This window comes from Neospora caninum, chromosome IX (genome assembly GCF_000208865.1).
Source record: "Neospora caninum Liverpool complete genome, chromosome IX".
Taxonomy (NCBI): Eukaryota; Apicomplexa; class Conoidasida; order Eucoccidiorida; family Sarcocystidae; genus Neospora; species Neospora caninum.
Window position 1 is genome coordinate 599,777 of NC_018390.1, and position 16,349 is coordinate 616,125.

The 16,349-nt window shown below is 60.8% G+C and overlaps 3 protein-coding genes across 3 annotated transcripts in view; 2 read left to right on the forward strand and 1 right to left on the reverse strand.

Annotated features, from left to right (window-relative positions):
* NCLIV_039110 (putative Atypical MEK-related kinase (incomplete catalytic triad)) overlaps window positions 1-3,176 on the forward strand; it is a gene marked incomplete at both ends in the record, with an annotated part of 6,711 nt that extends 3,535 nt beyond the window's left edge. The window contains 4 exons of the mRNA XM_003880820.1: window positions 328-1,112; window positions 1,261-1,312; window positions 1,774-1,889; window positions 2,563-3,176. Coding sequence (XP_003880869.1) covers window positions 328-1,112; window positions 1,261-1,312; window positions 1,774-1,889; window positions 2,563-3,176 — 1,567 coding nt within the window. The remainder of the gene's footprint in view (window positions 1-327; window positions 1,113-1,260; window positions 1,313-1,773; window positions 1,890-2,562) is intronic.
* Window positions 3,177-4,753: 1,577 nt separating this feature from the next.
* On the reverse strand, window positions 4,754-8,412 carry NCLIV_039120 (putative zinc finger DHHC domain-containing protein; the record flags this gene model as incomplete). Its single annotated transcript, XM_003880821.1, has 2 exons — window positions 4,754-5,422; window positions 5,797-8,412. 2 exons carry the CDS (start codon window positions 8,410-8,412, stop codon window positions 4,754-4,756), a joined length of 3,285 nt encoding a protein of 1,094 aa, XP_003880870.1.
* Window positions 8,413-10,381: 1,969 nt separating this feature from the next.
* On the forward strand, window positions 10,382-14,852 carry NCLIV_039130 (hypothetical protein; the record flags this gene model as incomplete). The annotated part of the gene is made up of 9 exons (XM_003880822.1): window positions 10,382-11,072; window positions 11,584-11,668; window positions 11,890-12,074; window positions 12,510-12,722; window positions 12,886-13,019; window positions 13,435-13,476; window positions 13,870-14,134; window positions 14,442-14,502; window positions 14,786-14,852. The coding sequence occupies 9 exons, from the start codon at window positions 10,382-10,384 to the stop codon at window positions 14,850-14,852; spliced, it is 1,743 nt and encodes a 580-aa protein (XP_003880871.1).
* Between the last annotated feature and the right edge of the window lie 1,497 nt (window positions 14,853-16,349).

Genomic DNA, 16,349 nt, shown 5'->3' on the forward strand with positions numbered 1-16,349 from the left:
AGACGGTTCTCCGAGGGGAAGAATCTCGCGATTCGCGTCCCTGCTCGAGTTTATCCCCGGCACCTCGTTTTGTACGCGCGACGTCGGGAGGCCCAAAGGGATCGGCGCGTGTGTTTTTCGACCGGTTCTCCACTTCTCGTCCGTAGGGTGACACGCGAAATCCGATCTGCGCCTTCCGTACGGCGCGAGCGAGTTCGCGAGACAAGGACATGCGCAAGTGCAGAATCCGGGGCTCTCACGGATCCACTCACCTCTTGATTGCACTTGGCGTACCTCCTGGACCTGTGTGCTTTTTTTTCTGCTTTCTTTCGTCTTCCCGTTTCCCAGGCTGGCCTGCCGCGTGCCCGCTAGGGCGCTGCTGAAGGACGCGTGTGGATCGAGTTCGTACCTCGCGCCGGAGATGTTGATTGGGAACTACGGGCGGAAAGTCGACATTTGGGCGGTCGGCGTGATTCTGTACGTTTTCCTCTTTGGGCGACTACCCTTTGTTGCCTCGGACACGTTTCACCTTTTCAAGAGCATCATCGAAGAAGAGCCCGCGTGGACGTACACGCCGACTCGCGACCTGGCTTCGCGGACTGCCGACTGCCTCGCCTTTTCCACGGAGAATCTCCAGGGTGCGGCCGACCCCGCGAGAAACGCGATCGGCGCCTGGCCCGAGGAGGGTGACGTCTGCCGAGAGGAGCGTTGCAGCAGTCCTGCGAGACGGCGCTTCGAAACTGTGCCTTTTCCTGGATCGCCCGCTGCCGCCTTCTCAAACTCCAAAAGAGTCGAGAGAGACACCCGCGACAGCTCCACCGACTCCAAAGTCGCCCACGGCGGGGACTCTTCGGCGTGGAGAAGGGGACAAAAGGGCGAGGAAAAAGAGGGACAGGGCGAGAGAACACTCGAATTGAACGGTTTTCCGAGCTCGGCCGGCCTGTCGCCGCGCGGGGCGGAAGCAGAGAGTGAAGAGACCCGAGCGCAGGACCAAGGCAGCTGGGGGCAGATCGACGACGGCGATTACAAGCCGCGCTCCGATGCCGTCGACTTGTGCAAACAACTGCTGACGAAAAACTTCCTCAACCGGCCAACCGCCACTGAAGCGCTCAACCACCCCTGGCTCCAAATCGGTGAGTCTCACGGAAGGGGAAAGGAGAGGAAGATTCGCGAGGGAGAGAAAAGAGAGGAAAGTACACGAGGGGGGAGAACGCGAGGGGAGAGAGCGCGTGCGCAACTCCTGTTTCGTTCGTTTGCTGTGTCGTGTTTTTCTCCTCGCAGAAACCTGGGCAGATGGAAAGACGGGACGGCTGTTGCCTCGGAGTCTTTGTCGGTGAGCTCAGAACATTTCTCGTCGTTACCAGCTGCGCAGGAAGGCCCCAGCTCCCGTTTTCAGGGCAGTCCATGTGCCCCGAGGCCAGAAAGGTCTGTGGCGGATCCCGATCCCCGCGTCGATCTGTCGCTGTGCGTAGAGCCATCACTCTATACGCCCACCGTCGCACCTTCCACCTTGAGCCGTCATCTCATCTTACACAGGAGCACGTGATGTCGCAGTTGCGATCGACTCTTTACCCTTAGACTGAAGCACGAAGTCCGCCTTCGTCGTCGTGCTTTATCGCGTTCTGTGACTGTCTGTCACTGAAGGTTCTTAGTTGGCTGGACACCCTCTTTAAGCCAGCAGGACATTCGCACTGTTCGGCTGCGCGAGTCTGTGCGATGTGGAGGGGCCGAAGCGTGAAGAGCACTGGCGAATGGAGAGAGAGGCGCGCTTTCTTTTCCTTCTTTTGCTCGCAGACGGATTTCGCTCTGCAACGCCGAGATGTGCGTGCACAACGGGTCTAGCCTCAGCATCGCGGTCCTCGACTCCGTGGAGATGGGATTCGGCACGGCTTTCTCGCTGCAAGGCCTCGGTCGGTCTCGAAACACCAAATGAGAAAGCGAACGTGGAAAGCCGATTGTCGTGCTCCTGAATGGAGATAGGCCAGGATGTGGTTGAGTCGGAATTCCGTGAAAAACCACGAAGAACAAGTCGAGCCGGGAAAGATAATGTGCATGCTTCGCGCCTTCTGGAAGAGATCAAAAGAAGTCGACACCCTACCGGCCGCTCTCTCTTTTTCGCGTTTCCCGAACCCTACCCATCGGCCGAGAGTGCTTGTCTTTCCTCGCTCGTTTTCCTCGTCCGTTTCTCATCTTGCATTCCCTCCGTGTGAAAAAACTGCGGTCGTTTCACAGCGCTCACGCACCCCTCGCGCCTCTTCTGCCTTTGCCTATGCTCTCTCGCGTCTTTCTGTGCACACACACGAGGACTTCCTCTCTCCATTATATTTTGTGCGTCCTTTCTCTCCCCACCCAGGGAAAACAGGGCGCGCGTCTTTTCCCTCTCGTTTCCACCCCAGCCGTCGTCTCCTGTCTCTTTGCCGCTCGAATTTCTCTCTCGAGTATCCCCCCTCTGTCTTCTTTCTGTCGTCTCTTTCTTTTCGAAAGCGTGGCACGGGGCGTCGGGCGGCGTCGGCGCGGGGAGTTTCGTTCTCGACGCATATGTGTTTCCTGCGTGTGTTGCTTTCTTCCGCTGCCTCTTTACAGAGAGCGACTTGTCTCCCATGCCGTCGCAGTCGCAAACTTCGCCGTCGCTTCCCTCCAAGGCTCCTCTGACGCCTGCGTTCGGCCGCGTGCAGGCGCGGCCGCGGACCTCCGAAGGCCCCACCGACGCGGGAGTGCATGCAGCGCCAGGCAGCCGCTTCTCGGCGGCGCGGGCGCGCGGTAGCTTGTCTATGGCGAGGACTGCGCCGCGGCGCGTAGTCTCCAGAGAGAAGGACTATCCGAGCGGCAGCCCCGAGGGCTCTGGGCTCCACGGCGCGGCGGAGACAGTCGGGGCCGCGGATGGGCCGAGGCCGCACGCAGCCCCCGGAGACCGCGCCGGGGCTTCCAGCGGGAACGCGCGCGTGCACGAGAGCGGAGGCATTGCAGGCACGGGACTCGAGCGGAGGAGCGACTCCGAGCGCACGCGGCAGGCCTCCGCGCGGGGCACAGGCAGAACCTCGGGAATGTCGCCCAGCGAGACGGGCGAGAAAGGCCAAGGCGTGCGCTCGAATCCGGTGTTCAAGAGGCCGCAGCGCTCGCGACGGAGCGGCTCTCGCTTGGAAGAAACCGCGTACGGCGTGTATCAAGAAGATGTTGCGCGCCTGCGATGCTCGTGAGGGACTCGACAGTCGAACGAGGCCAGAGAGGCAGGCAGGCGCGCGCGCGCGCGGTGCGACCCCGGTGGACGTCTTGGCGAAGTTCGACCACCCTCTCGGAAGCAGGCGATGCGAGGGGTGAGGCCCGAGTCGCAGACGCGGAAGCGTGGTATGACGCGAAAAGTTGCATCTGCAGAGAGGGAGACAGGAGCCGGGTTGCCGAGCCTCCCGAGAGGAGAGTGCAAGGGGCGGGCACCCGCGCGGGAGTCCAAACTGGAGGCTCGAGAGAAAAAAGAGAGAAACGAGCGAACCAGGCTACTCGCAGGGGAGTTCCCATTCTCTCTGTTTTCCGACTTTTTCCCGCGCTTGCTCCTGCGATGCGAGTGCGCTGCGCGCGGAGTCTCAGAGCCGCTTCGTGTGTCATTTCTTTTCGCGCCTCCCCTGACGCCGAGAGCCTCATGTCGGGGGAGAGGAGATTGTTTTTTGTGCCGCACGAAATCCAGCCCGCGCGAGCGCGTCGCGGCTTCCCCGCTGACTGCGCGTTCACGGCTGAGAACGGCGCCGAAAACGCGACCGGGAAACGCACGCGAAGACCTTTCTTCTCAGGCTTCCCCCTTCGCGGTTCTCATTTACATGGAGGCGCACCTTTTTTTCGGGTCACCCAGATGTAGACACTTGTGCGTGTATCTTTTTTTTGAGACGCAGAGGGAAGACCTCAAGGACTACTTATATAGAGGTATATATTTGTGTGTATTTGAGTATAGACAGCGTGGGTTTAAGGATTGCAACTGTGTGTCGCCTGTGCGCACGCCCGCCTCATGGCCAGAGCAGGGGAGGGAAACTCCAGGTGGAGTGCTGAATCAACGTGGTGCATCGCAGTGGACGATGCGTGTTCCGATTTTGAATTCGCCAATGTCAGAGGATCATATGTGCATGTGAAAGGTAGGCTCGTAAGCGGATCTGAACACAGCAGGTGGTTCTGGAGCGCGGGGCCTGGGGCGCCGTGCGCGGGAGACTGTTCCTTGGGCGCTCTTTTCACCCTCGAAAAAGCGGGAGAAAAACTTTTCTAATTTTCCCTTGTTTTCCACGGTCGTCCCCTCCAGGATGCGTCTCGTTTTTTGCTCCCCGAAGTTTTCTCCCCTGCTGTCCCCCCTCTCTCCCCGCCTCGGGCGCGTCCCCCGTTCCTGCGCCTTGCTCAGCGAAGAAGACACGCCGCCATCTAGCTGCCGGAGACTCCCCTGAAAAGAGGGATGTCTGACGAAGCGAACGCGCGCAGCTGGCCGCTCTCCGCCGTTTCAAAAAAAGGAAACACGTGCCGCCTTTCCTTAATAGTGCCCCACACTCTCTTGCCACATTCTCTTGGAACTCTGATATAAGAGAATAGGATACGTGTCCACGCGCCTCTCCCCGCCTTCAGCTCAAAATATACGGACGACGCTCTTCTTGATCACGCTAGGTAGACTGCTGTTTCACAAGTGACTGGTGTCTCACATTGGAGAGAGTCTACGCAGCAGGCACACTCTCTCAGTTGCTGCCGGGGTACGGCGCCGCTCGACACAAAACAACACAATCGGCGCGTCTAACGCGGGACGATCGATTTAACCGGAGCGTTGCTTTTCTTGAAAACCAAATCTGGGCAGACTTCCAGCGCGCGCAGCTTGTCTGAACCCCTGCAGAAGGTTCAAGCACCAGACGGACAGGCGCCGAGGAGCGTCGGCAGCCACCAACTGAAGAGCGGCGCTGCGGAAAAGGTTCTCGCCCCCCGCACACGAGGCGCGCGCACCTTGCTCAGTCTCGGCTCTCCCCAGGATCTCCTCGACAGATCGCTCGGGCGGACGCGCCAGAAACGGAAAGAGGAAGAGAGGAAACGGCGACGGACCAAAGACTTCCCGGAAGTTCTCTCGCAGGCCTTTGTGGAAGGGTAGGAGCGCAGACGGACTCGAGGACCTCAGAAACAGCAGAAAAAACCCGAGAAGCGAAAGGTCGCGCGGCTCCACGCGCCCCAGAAGATCCGACTCCGGAAGTGCATGCGCACAGCTCGGCGCCTTCGAAGGCGCTGCGCTGGAAGGCTCGACGACGTTTTGCCAAGGCGGAGACGACGAAGAGAAGGACGAGAGAGAAGGGGAGACGCCAACCTCCGACGGCGGCACGGCAGACGGCAGAGAATACCCTGAACTGGGGCTCGGGCCAGCAGACGGTGCGGGCGATGACGAGCTGGGAGCGGCTGCGGAGAGACTGCACAGTCTCCGCCGAGTAGCGCAGTTCCGCTGAAGACCAGCAATTCAAACACACCAGATCTGCGCTGAGTCTCCTGGCGATTTCGAAAAACCTCGCATGCAGAGCACTTCACACCAGGAGCGCACGCGTCTTTTTGCCCGTGCCTCCCGACCACCCTCACACACAAAGGAAAAACTGCGACTGCAATACAAAGAGCCAAAACCCAAACACACACGCAAGCATTCCTAAAAAACAAACACATCCACCCACACATCTACATCCACATATTTATATATATATGTAGCTCTCTGTGTTTGTATACGATGCATCTCATCGGCGTACGTTTCTGAAAGGTCTTGCGGCGTGGGTCGAGGTCCGGCAGATCGGATGCTGCTTGGATCTGAGAGGGGGAGTTTGTGCTTACCTGCATTTCGATTGTTGTTTGGTTTCCGAGGAGAAGGTAGACGTGGAAGAAGACGAGCGCCGTGATGGCTACGCCGACGTTCAGCGTGAGGAGCCCGAGGAACAGAATCGCCTGTCTTTCCCACGTTTGCCACAGCCACCAGGCGGGGTCTCTCCAGGACGTTTCCCGTTCGTCCTCGGTTGCGTCGCCTTCGCTCTTGCGTCTCTCGCGCTGTCTGTCGAGGATGGCGGCTGCCTCCCGTTGGTGTTGCAGAATTCGCTCCACGACGACCAGGGTCCGAAACGCGTACGGAATCGGGCCGATGCGTTGCCTGGCGAGGCGCCTCGCCAGCTTCAAAGCCTCTGTGGCTGCATCTTCGACTGCGCTTGCCACGCGGGGAGAAGACACGTCACCCCGCAGCTCCGACTCCTCTGGGGACCGCGCGGCCGCGACCTGTCGCGCCAAGTCTGGCGCGTCGCGCAGCGCCGCTTCGTGTCTCGTCTGGAGCGTCTCTTCCAGTTCCTTCACGAGTGCCCAGACCGCGTCGTCCGGGACTTCCTCGCCTCGCCACGCGACCGCGTCGTCGGCGTCTCCCTCCGCAAAGGACAGGAGAAAGGCGTGAAACCAGAACGGGAGGCGGAGGAGTCGGCCGAGAGAAAAGAAGCTTCCTTCTCGGCCCCCCGCAGTTTCCTCCCTCCCCGAAGGCGGCCGGCGGCGCAGACTCTCCACAGCCGCGAGGAAAGCGCCTTCTCCGTCTTCGCCGATCAGGCTGCGCACGGGTGCCCGGCCCTCCGCCTGGAGGACTTGCATGCGGCGCACGATGGCAAACTGCTCGGAGAGGAGCCGTGCATGGTGTGCGCGGCTTTCGGCGACGATCTTCCGGAAGGCGAAGGCGCCGTACAGAGAGAAGCGCATTACCCAGAGCGTGTGGACGATGAGGAGGAAGAGGAAAAACACAAAGAGGAAGAAGAAGCGGTAGTTGTGCAGGCCTACACACTGATTCAGCCACGGACAGTGGTGATCTTGCTTCAGCACGCACCGATTGCAAATCCGGCAGTGATGGCTTCGCGGCGGCTTCACTGCCCCGCACTTCACGCAGTGAGGGACCAGGCGAGACGTCAGCTGGCCGCCCGCACAGAGCGCCGAAGCGTCTCGCCGCCCAGATGCGCGCGGTCCCGGAGAAGGCAGCGGAGAGGAACAGGGAACAGCAGACGAAGGATGAGACGGGGAAGACGAGGCCGGAGAGCGGATCGGGCGAAGCGAAGAGGTGCGCCCGGGCGAGGAGCCCCCAGCGCGCTGGGCTGCGTAGCTCTGCACGGGACGCAGCGCTCGAGAAGCGGGGAGCAGAAACCGAACGTCTGCCTCGAAGTCGCCGAAGTCGCCGACGTCGTCCGGAGCGCTCGGGCCCTCCCCGAAACTTGGGTCCGGCGTTCCGCGCGCCGCGTCCTCTCGTCGGTCTCGTCGCGGCACTGGCTTCTGCACGAGCTCGCCGGACGCGCCTGGAGAAGACGCGGCTGTCGCGGGAGTGAACGGAGGTGTCCGCGCCTGGCGCGCCTCATCCGGAGCAAGACTCGCCTCGATCTCCCCCAGGCTCGGCGCTGCTGCCGGAGGCGGAACGGGGCGAGTCCTACTCGGGCTGAGACGGGGCGTGGCTGCACGGCGTGGCGAGGCGCAGCGCGGCCACGAGCTGTCGACCGACGCGCCCGGAGCGGCAGGACTGGACGAAGGGGACAAGGTGAACGACGCGGTTTCCGTCTCCCCGCGCTCCGTTGTGTACACGAAGACTTCTTCCGTGACGCCGTTGTCCTCGCGTTTCGCCACGAGGACGGGGGGGCGGCCAGGATCGACTGCACAGGCGAAGTAAAAGTTGTACAGCGCATTCAGGAGCAGGAACACACTGAGAAACGTGCACAGCGGCACTGCCTGCAAGTCCTGAACCGCCGCCAGAACGGGGTTTGCCCAGAACGCCGCGTTCAAGAGACGCACTTGCTCGGCGTTTGCAGCCGAACTCTCCGCACCCTCGGAGGCGCCCCCGCGCTGCGCCTGGAGCGACAGCCGGAGTTGAAGAGGCGGGAGAAGGAGGGGGAAGGCGTCTTCGGAGTCGGCGTCCGGGATGCAGATTGCAGGCTGCACGTACACAAAGTAGACAAGCGTGGCGACGGCGAACAACAGAACGGCCAGAGAAGGAAGCAAGCGGGCGAGGAAACGAAGACTTTTGCTGACCACTCCACAGCACGTGAACCGCGAGAAACGGCCAAGCAACTGAGCGACGATCGACCGTCCGCCTGCCTTCTGCGGTGTACGTACAGCGGCGGCATCCGGCTGCGCCGCACACGACGCACCGGCAGGCGCAGAGACCCCAGAAGCGTGCGGCAGGAGACTCTCGGGACACTTCTCCCGCGTAGAGGGACAGTTCGCGTCGCAGTCTTCCCGGTGGTGGCCCAGAACGGCACAGCGATGAAGCAGAGACGCGGAGGGCCGCCGCGCAGCAGCCTGAGAAGCGTGGGCGACGAAGGAGCAGAAACGACAGAAAGCCGAGTCGGAGATGCGACGCGCGGCGCTCCTCAGTTTCCGCCGCACGGCCTTCGCCAGACCACGGGCGGACAGCCCGGCGAAAGGCGCTGGGAGAGGAGCCATCGTCGAGGATTCTTGTCGAAGTCCCTCGACAGGAGCAGAGCACCAGACACAGAACCTTTCTCGGTGTCAGAGGGCGAGACGACGGCGAGAAGAGGCGTTCGTCCGGAAGTCACGGAGTGTGTGCCGCATTTCTTTTCAGATGGCGGCGCGGTGCGCCAAGCGACGAAACGCGCCGACCGCCTTCAGTTCACGCGTTTGGCCTCGCCACGGGTAGCGAGAACCCGCGCCCCGCGAAGAAGCCTCAGCAGTCCAGGGCACACGGCCCACCAGGCGCACGAGAGAGCATAACCGCCGGCAGCCTGTTCGATCGAAGGACGTGGATCCTGCGTCACGACCGCGCGAAAGAGTCCCGCGCCAAAAGCAAGACCGGCTCTTCGAGGGACACGGCGAGGAAACTGGAGAAGAAGAGCGACAGGAGCAGTCACGGAAGAATCGAGCGAGAGGCGGGCATAGCACGCGCGGGGCCTCAAGAGGCGTCTCTGGCTAGGGAGGATCCGCTGCGGCCGGCCCATGTTGTCCGGAGGCGCGTTGTGTTTGCACGCCCCCCATGATCGAGATCGAGCGTTCTCTTGCGAACTTGCAGCGGGTTTTGAAAGTGACCATGGAAAAGATGAAACCGGAAAAGACCGGATCTCTTTCCCAGACGGACGGTCACCAGTCGTGCCTTTGCTGTGTCCCTCGCAGGCTCGGTTCACCACGAGGCGGAGAAAGGGAGGGGCGAAGTCGAGCAATCGTTGTAGAGGAGAAGAAACGGAACTGGGAAAAAGAGGCGACAGCTGCGGAGAACCGGACGAAAGATCGGAACGGCTGAACCGGGGCTCGCGTGTGTCAAAAAGTCGGAGCTTGTCCCAGAAAGTCGCCGCGCGTTCAATCAAAGCCTCCAGAGAGATGCTTTCTCGCTGTGTTGGGACCAGAAGGAACTGGAACTCACCCGACGCGAAATCTCCAGAAAGATGCGCGCGCGGACGCGGAAGCTGCTTCGCGGTTCCACGCGCGTATCTGCAGTGTCTTTTTCCTAGCCCACCTTTTCTTCTCGGTTGCATGCGCGAGCGTTGCGTGCGCGGCCTTGCTCTCTGCGTTTAAGGCAGTCGGAGAGCTCCACGATTCTCTGGCGGCCAACGCAGAAAAGGCCGGAAGAGATTCGCAGCCGCCTTCGCTTCACACGATCACGGCGGGGAAGACGATTCGTCGCTTTCCATATCGAACGGGCAAACAGATGTGTCGAACGCAGCCCAGAGCACGGTCGAGGAACGATTGTGACAATGTGACTCCGGCGCCGCCGAGCCTACAGCCTGTCGGCGCCTCTCCTCTCTTTGCTTTCCGCTTTCCTGCGGCGTCCTCGAGGGTCGTCTCGCGGCGATTGACGCAGTGGAAATTGAGAGCCCTGTCTGCCGGTCAGCCAGCAGCACTCGCGATGTACACGAGGCCTGTGTCTCCTGCATGCGGCCGCGGAGACAGTACTTTCAGAGGGACGGAGAGCCAGGCATATTTCCCTTTTTCATCGTCCCGACTGCGCCGCTCCGACTGCCGATTTAGCTTCTCTCTGAAAGGAGCGAACCTTTTTCCCGGGAGAGGAGCCGAGAGACCGTGAATGCTCGCGGGCTTTGTAGCACTGGGATCCAATGCTGCAGCTTTCTGCCCGTCTTGATTCCTTCAAAACTCTCTCTCCTTCGCGTTTTCTTCTACATCCGCAGTCCATCTGTCTCCTCGGTCTCCTGGTCTCGCTTTTCACGCTGAGGTGACGTTGCGTCGCACGTGCGCTACGGCTCCTGTGCTCCTTGGCTCTGTCGGCGTCGTCCGTTTTTCTGGCTGTCTCACGCCTCTTTTCTCTTCACACCACTTTTTACGTCTTTCTCTGCATTCCAGCGAGGTTGCGGAACCCGCAACGTCTCGGCTCTCTCGCAGTTCACTCCAGTGCCTTCTAGCGCCTCCTCCCTCCATTCTTCTCTCCGCTCCAATGTCGTCTCCAATGCAGCCACCCGACCCTCCTTCCGGGGACTTGCCCCCTTCTTCTTCTTCTTCTTCTTCTTCTTCTCACCTGTCTTCGAGCTTGGTCGGTGGAGCTGAAGCTTCGGGCGCCGAAGAGAAGAACGGGGAGGGTGCGGGGGTCGGGCCGCTTTCGGCTGCTCGCACCGCTCCTTCCTTGGGTCTGAATCCAGTCCCAGGCTGCGCCCTTCCAGTCGGGGAGCGCGTGAAGAGAGAGCAGCCTGCGTCTCCGTCTTCTCGCCCCGCTCCAGAGGCTTCCAGGCTGGTCCCGGCGGACTGCCTGGTTCTCCGCGCCGCTCGTTCAGGCCCGAGCACGCACGCAGCTCCGCGAGACGCACCCGCGGAAGCTTCCGGACTTCTGACGGCGGAGACCGCGCGAACAGGGGCAAGCGCAGAGAGCTCGCTCGGCGCACGGAGGAAATCGGCCAGTCAGGCGCTACCTTCGCCGCCCCTGAAGCCGCCGGAGACGCCAGGCTCCGCTGCGCGCCTCTCCATGTGCGATTCCGCCGTGGTGATTGTCGTCGATTTGAATGGGCGTGTCTGGAGAAACCGACACTTCGCCTTCCGCAAGGACGACAAGGACAAGGCCGCGAAGAAGGCCGCGGGGGGGCCGAAAGGCGCAAACGCCGAATCCGAGAAGCCGCCGCTCCAGGCTTTCCTTAGCTTTCTCGAGTGTAGGTTGCCTCTAAACGTTCGAACCTCCAGAAAAGTTGGACACGCATCGCGCACAGCCGTTTGCCGAAGCACGAGCGCCGTGCGAACCTCGGAGAGGGGGATCCTCAGCCCAACCAGCGACGTGCCCCGACGTTGCGGATCCGCTCGCAGAAGACATAGAACTCCGCTTATCGTTGCTGACGAAAAAACGGGATTTCGACAGAGAAGTGACGCATTTCGTTGGGAGACAGAGAGAGGAGGGGCGTCGAGCCTGGACAGCCTGGCGCGTTGCGAGCAGTGTGCACTAGGCGTCTTGAGCGCCGCCACGACTTGTGTGAGCGGAAGCAGGCCCGCAAGGTTTTAGAAGCTGCGGAACTCTTCCTGCTCGTGTTTCCGTCGCTGGCAGTTCCCTGCGTCTGAGCAGTCTCCTCGGCCTGCTCAAAAAGACGCAACTCGCCGCATGCGTGCTCTCACGCCGAGGCCCTGTGAACTGTGTTTTTCGCGGGGTTCCCGCCTTCCGCGACGCTTCAGGTGCTCTCTGCGGCTTCGTCCGGGCTCTCACGCTCCTCACGCCGTGCAGCGAGGTGGCCGTTGTGGCAATGAACGAGCGAACGAGGTACGCTTGGCCGTCTGTCTGGTCGCCTCTCTCGCTGCTCGTCGCTTCCCCCGTGCCTCCCCTCTCGTCTCGCTGCCGCTCTCTGTCTCTGGTCTCCCGCGGGGCGTCGGCCCGCCGCGCGCTGGCCGCCGCAGCACCGCGACCGCTGCGCTACCCCCCCCGTCTGGGCGGACCCCGCGAACCCCGTCGCGCTGTCCTCTTTGTGCGCGCCCTGTGTGCAGCGCAGTGCTGGTCTCGGGTCGTGTGCCGAATCTTCTGGTCGAGGCGGCCGGGCTAGGCGGCTTCTTCACCACCATGATGACGCGCGTGGCGCAGTTCGCCGCCAACTTGCCGCTCTCTTCGCCGGGGCGGGACGTGAAGGGCGTGAAGGCCGAGCGCGACGCTGGCGGGGAGCGCCGTCCAGAAGGTCAGCACGGTTCTTCCACACGGGGGAGGAGCAGGGAAGCCGGGAAAGCCTTCGCGCGCGGCAGTCCGCGCCTCCACTGCACACGGGCGTTCCCGGCGGCTTTCCGCGCCGGCGGGACAGCGGATGTGCGCGACTGCTCTCGAGAGACAACCCAGACTAGGGCGTTTGTCCTTCCTTCACGAGACGCCCCACACGCGCGTGCGTGTCGATGGCAGAAAATCACGCCGAACCCTCGCGGGCGAGCTCGAGCTCGGCTGGTGTTTTTTCGCCGCGCGCCACACTCTCACCGTCCTGCGGAGACAAACCGACGCGGAGAGGTGTTGTCTCTCCACCGGTCTCTCGTTCTCTCTGTGAGAACACGAGGGCGCACCTTTGGTGGAGCTTCAAGTTCTCCCCTTTTGCCTAAATGTGTCTTTTCTCGTGCGCTGTGACCAGGTGCCTCCGACAGAGTGAAACGCCTCAAGACAGAACGAACTGAGGCGGCCTGTGCTGCCGTAGCCACGACAGAAACCCCAGAGGGGGAGACGCGTGCGGCGCCCGCCGGTGCTCCGCCAGGCGGCGGCCACGTGGACGCCGTCGGCGCGTCGGGAAGATCTCTCTGCGGTGAAGACTCGATGCTCGCGGGGGCTCTTTCCCTCGCTCTTTGCTGTAAGGAGGGCGGGGCGTCCTTCCGGTCGAAGCGGTCGCGCGTCTCTTGCCGTTTTGCGAGCACGGGGCGCGCGCCTCCTCAGGGCTAGAGGAGGTTCACACGCGCCTCGCAGAGTCTTCGCGTACAGGACTCGACTGTGAATCTGCGTGCTGTGCGCTGCAGATCTCAACAAGGTGGCAAAACGCAGTGCGAGGCCGCCTGAGCGACGCGTCCTCCTCCTCGACGGGTCACTCGATCGCTCCTATTCCTCGCAGTACATGCCGCTCATGAATCTGGCCTTCGCCGCAGCCAAAGGAGTTCGTCTGCATGTCTCGTTGGCTCCGCAGAAAACGCCAACTCGGGGCGGCGAGTTCTCTGTGCCTTCGGACGCTCCACTGCTCGATCCCGTTGCACAGACAGAAGCACAGAGATAGTGCTCAAGCTTTCCGCCACCGTAGTTTGCATCTCCACTTGTTGGAACGAGTAGTCTCCGACGGGAGGCTCCCTCCGGGGGGGAGGCGCAGGAGGGAGCCCGGAGCTCTGCGACTCAGCGTGACAGTCTGCTTTCACGTTTCCAAGAGTCCTAGCGAGCCATGAGCTCGCAGCTTCGCGCCCGCTGTCCACAGCGAGGCGGACAGTCGAGCAAATTCAGGGACGTTGTACCGAGTTGTCGGCGATCGTCGCGACGGAGCCTTGACTTAGCTTGGCGTGTGCGCCTCGTGTTTCTTGCAGAACATCGTCATCGACTGCTGTGCGCTTTGCCCGAACCCTTCTGTAAGTCGCTCAGTACCGGAGCTCCCACGCGCCACATAAAGCCGGTACTTACAGGCACAGCGGCATACATCGCAGGGGCCGTATGTGTGAACTCGACATCTCTGGAGGTTCGTGGACGGATCCCGCGTTTCGGAGAGTCTCCAATGTGCGATACTTTGGACGAACGCCTCAGAGGCGTAGTATCTGTCGTTTCCGAGGGGCGCACCTCTGCCGGGGAACACAGGAAAAGGCGGAGAGGTTGTTCTAGAGTTCTTTTGACTGGCATCGCTCAAAGCTCTGTTGCCACGAGGACTGCAGACAGAGCACGGCGAGGCTCCGGTGAAGGGACTGGTCGCCTCGACTCATGGCAGGCGCATGCGACTCTGTTGCTGGTGGGTGTCTCTGTCTGTGCAGACGATTTCGGAACAACTATGCGACATCTCGCGCGGCGTTCACCTGAAGTTTTCCCAGGCTGCGCCTGCCTCGACGAGCGGCAATTCGCATCTCGACGGCGGCCTCGCTCTTCTACAGCTGCTCCTCTTTTGGATTTTCCCGTCTGTGTCTTTGCGGCCTGCTATTGCCGCGCTCTCTGTGCACCGCGGACGGAGCAACGCGGCCGTTTGCTTTTGCCATCACAGGCCGGTCGAGGTCTGCTGCATTTGCTCCTGCTGTCTTGCAAGTAGGCCGTGCGGAGATCACATGCAGCGCGTTGTGGGGGGTGCGACAGAGCGAGGGGGGGGTCGCAAAAGGACTGTGACGCGCCGAGTGTGCCCCGGCTGTCTGTTTCTGCGGGGAGCACCCCGAGTTCGTAGAGAGGCCGCCAGTGAAGCGTCGCCGGTCGACTCCGCTTGCGGAGGCGGACCGCGCGCAGGCCAAGCTGCCGTTCCCTACACTTGCAAATGACCCAGGTTTCCCAGGGGAAATGTGAAGGCAGAGCCTGGATCTGTGGTGTCGCGTTCCGATGTCGCTCTGCGTGGCCTCTGCAGTATACTGCTCCGAAAAGGACGCACAGACGGGAAAGGAGAGAATATCCTGCGACGTGTGCAAGTGAGTTCGGGGCAAAGCAGGCCTGATAAGAGCCCTAGTGCTGGAGAGTCCAGGATGGAGGTTCCCCGAGGATAGGCTCGAGAATGCATGGAGTGCCCATGCCGGACTGTGTTCTCGGGACACCACTAATGGGTGCGTAGTTTAATTCATGCTCGCGGGGAAGTCTACTGAGCAGCCCTTTCGCCGTGTTCTCCCTCTCCACCTTCGGCACCTACAAAGACGTTAGAATGCCTTTCAGCGGTGCCTTGTATCTTTGTCTCTCTGCGTGTCAATCGTGCTGTAGGTCGCGCTTTTCTCGAGGACTACTCAAAAATAAAATGGCCGGAGGCGTGGATCTGCCAAGCTACTGATAGCGCGAGTCACCCACCACGCACGGTTTCCTTGCCTGGGAGATATTTTTCGACTCACCGGCTGATCCGCACTTTATCACAGTGTGTCCTTCCCAGGACTGGCCACTGTCTTGCTGACAGGAGCTCTTGTAGTCATGTTTCTAGCCCGAGTTAGGTAGCTGGACTGAGGTCTGTGTATTCTCTGGTGTCTTTCCATTTTCCGTCACGTTTGTGTGGTGGCGAGTGAAGTACCGTGTACTGATACCAGGGTGGATGGTCACGTTACAGTAATCATCTATCAGTGTGCGGCAACAGCTTCGTCTGCGACGTCTCCGCTTCGGAGACACTGAATCCATGCTGTACACCGCACCGATCACCAGTTGACTGCTCTACTGCTTTCTTTCCACGAAAGCAAAAGCCATTCGTCCACTGAATGAAGTTGGAAAACATACAGGAGAAAAAGACGTCTGCCTGCGGCAGGCTGACAAGTGCGGCGCATCCGGAAACGAGTTAGCCGACATTTCTGCTGAGGGTTGAGGTGGTAAACTGCTTGATTATTTGTGGAAGCAGGCTCCTGCCGACACGATAGTTCGCGCTGCTTGTTGCCCATTGCCCATCTCTCTGTAAGCTGTAGTGGGGGACACCCGCGTGCGCTACCAATCCGTCGGCCTTCTACCGTAGTCTCTAGAAACAAACATCTTGAGAGGGCCGTGAGGAACGTGGCCGAAGTTTAGGCCGCAGACGCCTCTCGAACAGCTGCCCCGCCACAACCAGTTGGCGAAAGCGCATCAATTTCTGGTCCATGTAGCTCGCGGGTACACGCACCCTTAACTCACACCCTTAACTCAACACGATGCAGATGAGCGAGGTTGCGGAAGAGCCGAAGTTTCCCATCGTTTATCTTTTTTCAGCGCCCATTTCATGATTCGACTGTTCAAAATTCAGAACCGAGTAAGCAGCCTTCTGCTGCTGTGGTTCCTCGTGGTAAGAATATCGGTTCGCCGCGGCTCATAAAGACTACACACGAAGAAGCTCGGCAGCTTGAGTCTAGGCCATCTGCCAAATCAGTAACATCAGGCTAGTTATTATGTATCAACGTCCACGAAACAGAGAAAACACAGCGCGTGAGACAGCGGATGTCCATATTCGTCTATTCAATCGCTATGATTTTCCGAGTTTCGCCAAGGCCACTCACCCCAGCAAATGCGGGCGGTCGTGTCATACTGACTGAACACAGAGTGACCGTTTCTTGCACTAGACCCTGCGTCCCGTGGGCGCAGAAGTCTTTTACGACACGCTTGGTCCCCGCAAGCATACCGCCTTTCCCACGTCGCATAAAACAAAGGGGACTGACTGATCTTCACGACTGACAGAGCTTACACCAGATGATGCAATTCGTGGAGCCCACGGACTCGTTCCCCTGCTCCGCGACCACGCCATTACCCAGTGCTGAGCGAAGCACCTACAGGTGGCAGGCAACGGCTGGCCACACTGAACGGCATAAAAGTCTGTGCAAAA